Here is a 9,113-nt window from a genome sequence, read left to right on the forward strand (position 1 = left end):
GAGACCCCTCCCCACCAGATGCGCTTGGTGGGTTCTAGAACATTTTGCAAGTGAAAAGGCATCGGTGCAAGCAGTCGTGCCGTCATTTTGATACCGACTCGAATTCATTAATAACTTAGGCATATGCGAACAGAGACAAAAAAGAACATCTGATAAAAAATATCGTTTTTTATTGACTGCAGAATCGGTACAATTCCACGTGCATAACTGGACTGGATGAACAGACGTCCTCACAGCAGAACACTTCTCTTGGCCGATACTGTACACACTATTGTCCTGTTCTCACTACACTGAAAATATCGCAAGTGACAAATTTCAGAACAGAAGTGTGGGCATAAAATGAATGCAATTGATATTTTTCAATGTTTGTTATGAGAGGGAGATGTAGGTAAGGCGGATGCAATTGCGATTTTAATAATTTGGGTTAGGGGACTAAGACAGGACCAGCTTGTTGTGTTGTGATCGTTTAAGTTTTTATTTCTGGACTGACATTTCACGATGATGATGTGGTGTGTCAAAAAAGAGGCCATGGGTTTACATACATTCTCTCACACATACCTATCAGCAGACATCACTCAAGGCCCTTATGAAAATGTCACACACATATAATTGCAACAGACTTTGTGTAGGGATTAGCACAAGACTTCCCCCATATCCATCTGGACGTGTGCTCAAAGGTGTCAATGTTGGACTTAATATTCTAGTTGAGGCATCAGATATAAGTGGCGTACAGTATATTCCATATGAAAAATGTAGCAGTACTCGGGGCACTCTACGTGGCCATTACACACAGTGAGAGGTAACACTACAAATTTTTACAACGACAAGAATCTTGCATTGTGCTAGCCCCTCCATATAGTTTGCTGCAATTATAGCACAACATACAGGTCAGTGGGGTTATGTGAATGCTTATGTATGGATTTATATCAGCAATTAACACTAACTGCTTTTCCCTTCTGAGTCTGGAGATTTTTCCCTACAAACTCAACGCTTTAATCAACACTGGACCATCCCATCCTCACTATAATATACAGGTCTTGTAACGGCACACATACACACACACACACATTCTCTCTCTCACACACACACATACACAACACACACAAACTCATGTGCATGCACACAGATACACTCGATTTGTTTTTCTTCTGTTGCGGTCTCTCACATTACAATGACGCCAGGTATTAAAATATGAATAATTCTCTGCATTTTTGTCTTCATCAATATGTAAATGTCACACAGAAAAAGAGAGGAAGGAGATGTGGTGAGGGAAGATTTTGAGTGTCTCCACCAAGTTGTCAGATCACCCAGTGAGTATGACATGCAAACCATTGGGCTGTTTTTTCTTACAAGTGCACGGGAGGTCTGTTCTAGAATGAGTCCTGGACTGACACAAGTAGAACACATTTTGGTTAGAGTTTGTTTAGAGACACTGGCCCCTCTTGGTATACAAATAAAAGTTTTTCTTTTTATTTCAATGATATTCATAAATTGGCATTTAAACTGTCTCTTACAACAGCAAGGGGGGGGGGGAGCAATGGAAACAACATGATAAAAGAAAAGTCACAACGATAACTGATGTGATAAAGAAGAGTGTTTGATCACTGATAGTTTTACATTACACAACATGTCCCATAACAGAAATGAGACAGACAAAAACAATTATGAGAATTCAAAGGAATGACTGAACATTGTGCTTGACCTTATTTTGTCCTGGCTTGTCTTCGCCAGCCCGTCTCATCCGAGGCTGGTTAAAGACACTACCCTATACTAACCTACTCCACTCCACTCCACTCTGCAATATCAGGTTAGGAGATGTATCTGCAGCCCCCAGAGCAAGCCATTCCTTTATCGAGAGCCATGCAGTCTGGCATAAACACATGCAGTACTGTCAGTAATGACAGGACAAGGAACAAAACTTTGTAAAGGTGCTTTTACAGCGAATGCCTCCATATCGTTTGACCAGTGTATGGACGACAGAGTGCAGTTGTGACACGGATCAATAGGTTTTTGTAAATTAATTTCAATTTATGCGGTTCCCCGTCCTGTCATCACAGAGGCTGCATCCTTGACAAGCACGCTGAACAAACCGTGACAGTTCAGTGTGTAACTGCCTGAAGGAGTGTTGTCACCGCAGAATGGTCACTGCACTCCTCATATCAAACCCGTAGTAACCCCACAAGGGTTAGAGTGGGAGATCTTTAACATATGATTCCAGTTTGACTACAATACCCATAATCCATGAGGTCATGCTGGTACTGGAGATGTTGATGTAAAAACACAACTATGGCATATATACAGGCATCAGATATTATGCTTAAAAGCTGATCCACTGCTGCGTCCCCTCCTTGTTCCAAAGCCCAAAAATCTCACCCACAGTCATATCTGATGCCTGTGGACAAATCTCAGAGCTTTGTCCATTAAGACAAAAAGGGAATGATCACAAGTCTAAAATTCAAGCTTCATTCGACAACTACCATTGAGATTTTACACTATGCCTGACTGACAAAATATACAGCTAAATTATGAGTTGAGGAAAACAAGATTAGAAAACAAAAATTAAAAGGAGTATATGCTTGCGCTTGCTGTCATGACAACTGAAGCAATTAATCAGAGATGGGGTGGGGGTCTTTTTTGTTTAAGAAGTGCTGATATGATGACCCCTGACTTACTGACTAAAGCCTTTATGTCTGTATGCATCAGTTAAGATATGTACTGAGTGCATACATATGTGTGTTTATGTACACATAGGTATCCATAAGTGTAGGTGTGTCATTAAGACTTAAGTGCCACTTGTGATAGCACCTCCTCTGGCTGAGACAGATGCAGTCAGGCAGAAGGAGAGGCAGACACCAACAAACAGACAGACAGTAATTAAGACAAAGACGTACGGACGGACAGACAAGAAAGGGGACTGACACACCAAACGGTGTGCTGACAGAGATCAAAGACACACAGGGAGAAGGGGGGCGGGGGGGTTGCTAAGGTCCAGTTTTGTGATTGTATGCAGATTCTGATGAGAGTTCCACTGTACAGAGACGAGTCTGTTTGTGTTTTTTTTCGACAAACACAAGACCTACGTTTGTATGATATGGAGAAAAAAAAACCTGAAACAAAACAAAAGCGCTTTTAACATGACATGGCACTGGGCAGTAGAGTGGTGTGGTCAGAACACACACACACACACACACACACACACACACACACACATGCCCTCCCTTCCTGTCCCTCCCTTCCGGTCTCTTTTTTCCCTCTCTATCCCCCTTCACTCTCTCTCTCTCTCTCTCTCAATCTCTCTCTCCATCCCTCTCTCCCTCAGATGGCCTCCACGTAGTTAGCGGGCAGCATGCCGACCGCACCGGTGCGCTCCACTCGGCCGTACATCCAGCCCTCGTCGATCTGCTGCACGTCCATGATCACGTCACCGTCCTGGAAGGACACTTCGTCAGTGTCAGACGCCGCGTAGTCGTACACAGCCCGGTACCGCTTCTGCAAATGCCCGCACACAGACACACACGAGTTATTAACAGCTACAGATCTACAGTGTGCCCCAATGAGCATCAGTGTGCAGCACAGAAAACAATGGAGAGTCCTACTCATAAAAAATGTTTAGTCGCTGGTCAGACAGTGACTAAGTGGAGGAGGTATCTGATCAAAATCACTTCTGCAATGCGTTTATTCCATGCGCAATCATCACACAAGCAATGCCTTAAATGCAACTAATAAATGTCTTGTGATTTGAAATTTTTTAATATTATTTCTTTGCCTTTCAGCAAAGAGGCCTCTGAAAATATCACTGGAGGGACTGAAGTTGACCATTTTATTGCTTTGTTAAAAATAGTGCAACTGTCTGGGAGGTGTGTTTGTGTATGTCTATTTGCGTCTGTGTATGTGTGTGTGTGTGTGTGTGTGTGTGTGTGTGTGTGTGTGTGTGTGTATGTATGTATGTATGTATGTATATGTTCAGTAAAGTGAGTGTGTGCGAGGATGTCTAGTGTGTAGTAGAGTGAGCGTGTGTGTGTAGTAGAGTGAGCGTGTGTGTGTGTGTGTGTGTGTGTGTGTGTGTGTGTGTGTGTGTGTGTGTAGAAGCCTGTGTCGGTGTGATTACCCCGGCACTGGGTGGAGGAGCGGCAGCAGCCTGGCGCACTGGCATTGGCGCAGGCTCAGGCTCAGGCTCGTAGTGGTAGTTCTGAGTGGCTGCAGGAGGTTGGTGTGCTGCACAGCACACAAGGACGAGGGGAGAGAGAGAGAGAGAGAGAGAGAGAGAGGAGAGAGAGGAGGAAGAGAGAGAGAGAGGAAGAGAGAGAGAGAGAGGGAGGAAGAAACCATTAGCAATGCCACAGATGGATCCACATCAGTCAATTAGCTCACTGTAAATTAGCCAATTAGCAGGGTCAAATAACTTGAAGAGGATTTATGGTCTATATTTAGAGTGAGTTTGTGTGTGCGTGCATGTGCGCCTACCTGAGGTAGTGTTTTGCTGAGGTGGGAGTTGGTGCGGTGGTGCCTCTCCTCCTCCTCCTCCTCCTCCACCTCCTCGGCTCTTCTCAAAGTCTTCATGATACTTGATCTGGAGCGTGAACACACACACACATTAAGACACATAAACACACACACCGAAAGAAACAAATAATCTATACAATTAGACACATAGACAACAACGCAATTGTTACATTATTTGAGAAGAGATGCACTTGTCATGTTGCAAATCAAGATTGGCTTTGTGGGGCCTACAGGGGTAGTATTTGACATTTGAAGAGGAATGTGCGGGAGTTAAAGTGCCGGTCAAAACAACTTGACGGTTAACCAAGCTTGAAACGTCTCAAACAATCCAATGCCTAGTAAAGGTGAAGCACAGAGAAGGAGTGCTGGTTCAGAATGGGAAGTGCAATGGTGCCCTTAAAACAGTGGGGTTTAGAAGAAAAGCCAGCCTTGACCGCAGACAATTTAAGTAACACTTGAATACCAAAAAAAAAAAAAGTCCTCTCATCACAAAGAGCTGACTTTCTTGCAGTACTTCACCTCTCCATCAGGTGCCTCCACCGTGTCACTCTTACAAGGGCGTTGTCTGAAACTGGCCAAGCTTGGAAGCCAGAATAAAGATCAGCCCACATTGTCACTAAACATAACTAAGTGAGGAACACTTTAGATGGAGGGAGTCTGCTGATAGACATCCAGATCAACCACCCACAGAGCCCTGCTGATGTATGATTGAAAATGAATTTAGGTGCCATTTCAACAAGCTGATTGCAATTGCAGTGTGAATCACCAAATGCTGAGTGACGGCAAAGACAGAAGTCTATTTACTGGGACTCTGATTAAAATGATTCCCGTGTGTGTTCTGGAAGTAAGTATACACTCCTGTGATGGTCATCGAGAACAGTCAGACACTGGATTGCACCAGGGTTTTCCAGCTTTGTTTGTTACATGCATCAGACCATCTGTCCGTGGCACTATGTGGGCAGGTCATCTGGAAGCAAAGACTAGACACTATCTGAACACTAAACGGAAATGACACTGTAAAAGGAACTTCAGGACCTCTTCATTGCTAGGCAACCACACCTCTGTTCACACAGAGGCCAAGGGTGATGCGAGGGACAGAGATAAAATGGCTAGTGTTTGTATGCAGGTTCAACAATTTGAGGTAAAATCCTGGAGGAGGGGCAGCATTGTGTGTGTGTGTGTGTGTGTGTGTGTGTGTGTGTATTTGTATGTGAGTGTGTGCGTGTTTGTATGTGTGTGTGTGTATTTGTATGTGTGTGTGAGTATTTGTTTGTATGTGTGTGTGTGTATTTGTATGTGTGTGTGTGTGTGTGAGAATGTGTGTGTGTGTGTGTGTGTGTGTGTGTGAGTGTGTGTGTGAGGATGTGTGTGTGTGTGTGTGTGAGTGTGTGTGTGAGGATGTGTGTGTGTGTGTGTGTGTGTGTGTGTATGTGTGTTTAACACATCAGAACAGAAAGACCCTTCCCAGGGTAAAATCACACAGGAGACGTATTAGGCCCCTCTCAGCTAATAACCTCACATATGCTTAAATGAAAAACATATGCATAAACAAAAAAGAAAAAAGGAAGAAAAAAAAGACAGAAAAGAAAGAATAGTGAATGCAAAAAGACAAAGAAAAAAGACAAACAGACAGACAGACAGACAGATAGAGAAAAAAAAGATTTATCTATCACCGTGGTTAAATGGATTCGAATAACTGCCTTAGTCGGACTGAAATCGCATTATCCGTTTCATGTAAGCACCTTAGTCGGATCGTAGTCGGACCGCACATAGTCGGACTAACACCCCTGGATAACTCGATCCGATCCAGTTGATAGTTCGACTATTGCGGCATGTAACGGTGAATTGGATAAGGAACTGGACTTTGCGTCTTTGCGCATGCTCCCTCTCTCCCTGCCAGGTCGTGACCCGGAAGACGAAAGAGGGATAAGTTGTCTCAACTGTTCATACTAATGACACGTTTTTTTATGAATATCCTGCAGACTGTCTCACAAGCTTATTCTTGTTGATTATGAACAAACATAACAGAAGAGGTCCGAAGATATGAGCACCCTTACAACCCCTCCTTAAACACGTATAAGGACGTTCCACATTTTCAGTGTTCAGTTATCTGGCGCTGAAAAAACCCACGAATAAGTACTGTCAAATCAGAAAGCAAATCAGCTGTCACTCGGCTATTACCTGACCAATACCTGTCAAACTCGGTGATACTATTCACAACTAATTTGTCCTTCATTTTATCAAATATGATGAAATTTGGTATTGTGCCCGTGAGGCAAGCGTGAGTTGAGTTTTGTTCGGTTATTTGGCGCTGCCCTCTAAAGACAGAGACGTGACAGGTGGATCGAGATATTTTCCCGTAAATACCTTTACCTAAATACCTTTGTAGACAACATCGATCATACACTCCCATTGCACTCAAACAACCACACTCAAACGAGGAGATATTGTATCAATTAGCCTATTATGTATTGTATTAATTGCACAGAGTTCCAGTGGCGCATGCAGCCGTACACACTGTGCGTACCTTTTGCTACGCGAGAAGAAAAAAAATATATCATGAACGCATATTTATTACAATGGGGAAACTATAAAATCGGAGTACAGACAACTAATGCCCAGCGTTGACGATGCAGATACAGAGCTGGAAACAGCTAAATGAGTTACGCAGTGAACTTTATCAAGACCTGGAAAGTTCGGCAAATTTCTACCCAAACATTCATTGCGTCCTGAAGGTCTTGTATCTATCTACGAAAAGACTGACTAGACTTGCTCTCATGAATATTCACACAGATTTGGAAATCGACAGCGAAGAAGTACTAAAACAATTTGATGCAACTGGCAGAAGGGCAATGCGTAGGCTGTAACCCATTATTTGCGCGCGTGTGAATGTGCGTGCGTTTCTCTCGCCTTTTATCTTTCACCTTTGAATAATGTAACTTATAAACACATCGGCCCGGCAGAAACAAACAAACAAACAAACAAACAACCCAAGAGGCAACAAGCATTTCTGGACCGATGAACAGACGCGACTCATGCTCAATCAACTGTTGTTGTTATTGGTAGTGGTGAAGAGGTCAAGCGGAAAGGGCTGTATCACCACTAGTTGTAATGAAAACAGCGCCACCTATCGTATCGGATATGACATGCTTTCGGCCAATGATTCGATTTATTCACTGCCATGTATATTGGGATAATAGCACTTGCCCCAAAAGATAGCATAGTCCGACTAAGCAAAGATTCGAATTATACCATCATGTAAACACACTGTATGAGAACAACTGGAATTAACATGGACAAACATGGTAGTGCATGAATTTAGCATATCTGACATTCTGAGGGGTTTTCAGTTAAGAACTCCACACACATTTACCAAAAAGAATATAGCACAAACCTCATTTTTGCCTCCAAATATTAGCTCACAGGAGGTGAGAACATTTGATTAAGTCAGTATTTTGTTAGACCAGTATAACTGAACATAGCAAGATGGGTTGCCTTATATAAACTACATGTTTTCTCAAAATCACATGTTGGTTAAGGGATTTGTTACTCCTTTTGGATCAAGGAGGAAGGTTTAGAATGCAACTCGAAGCAGTAATGTTTAACGTCTCTCTCTGTCGCACACAAACACACACACACACACACGAGAGAGAAGCTTTTTGTCAAGACCTCCGAGTCTGTTAGTTCCGAATGCTACCAGCCAAGTGTGGGGAAACATGCTAACTCACACCATGCTTAGGCTAGCACTGCTTACCAACCACATATCTGACGCACTGTAATATGGGAACAAACACAAGGTTAAGAAATGCAAACAGAAGTGCTGGCTCCTCTTTCACCCAGACCCACAGTCAGACATGACAAATCACCTTGATAAAAACTTGACAACACAAATTCAAACTCCTCTCTGGTATTGTACACGTCCACATATACACTGATTTGTATCGAGTCGTGTTGCATCAGTGGTTTGTGTACAAAAGGAAACAATATAATTTATCTGCCTTGGTCCTATGATATTCCACTGGTCCAGCATTGATGCAAGGCTTGGCCTATGTGTATGTGGGTCATTAATGTCCACAAACTATGCCTGCGGATCCAACTTTATTTCCGTATTTGGTCCAGAGTGAATGTCCATCTGTGTGTGTGTGTGTGTGTTTGTGTGTGTGTGTGACTTACGTTGCTGATCTGGTCCTGTGTTTTCTTGAGTCTCTGCATCTCTGGTGTGTCAGTCACAACACTGAACCCCTTCCCTTTGCTCTTCTCAAACTCCTCTTTGTACTGCACCTATGGACATACATATATCATATCAGCACACTCAGCAGTCTGCATACAGCACCTATGGACATATCACCACGCTCAGCAGTCTGCATACAGCACCTATGGACATACATATATCTTATCAGCACACTCAGCAGTCTGCATACAGCACCTATGGACATACATATATCATATCAGCACACTCAGCAGTCTGCATACAGCACCTATGGACATACATATATCATATCAGCACACTCAGCAGTCTGCATACAGCACCTATGGACATACATATATCATATCAACACACTCAGCAGACTGCATACAGCACCTATGGACATACATATATCATATCAGCA

General features: G+C 43.0%; 1 protein-coding gene across 1 annotated transcript in view; it reads right to left on the reverse strand.

The window, feature by feature from the left end:
• Positions 1-153: 153 nt before the first annotated feature.
• lasp1 (LIM and SH3 protein 1) overlaps positions 154-9,113 on the reverse strand; it is a 16,697-nt gene continuing 7,737 nt past the window's right edge. The window contains exons 4-7 of the mRNA XM_012816835.3: positions 8,677-8,784; positions 4,465-4,570; positions 4,109-4,215; positions 154-3,489 (exon numbers count right to left, since the gene is read on the reverse strand). Coding sequence (XP_012672289.1) covers positions 3,316-3,489; positions 4,109-4,215; positions 4,465-4,570; positions 8,677-8,784 — 495 coding nt within the window. The 3' untranslated portion in view covers positions 154-3,315. The remainder of the gene's footprint in view (positions 3,490-4,108; positions 4,216-4,464; positions 4,571-8,676; positions 8,785-9,113) is intronic.

Source organism: Clupea harengus, chromosome 1 (assembly GCF_900700415.2).
Source record: "Clupea harengus chromosome 1, Ch_v2.0.2, whole genome shotgun sequence".
Classification (NCBI taxonomy): Eukaryota; Metazoa; Chordata; class Actinopteri; order Clupeiformes; family Clupeidae; genus Clupea; species Clupea harengus.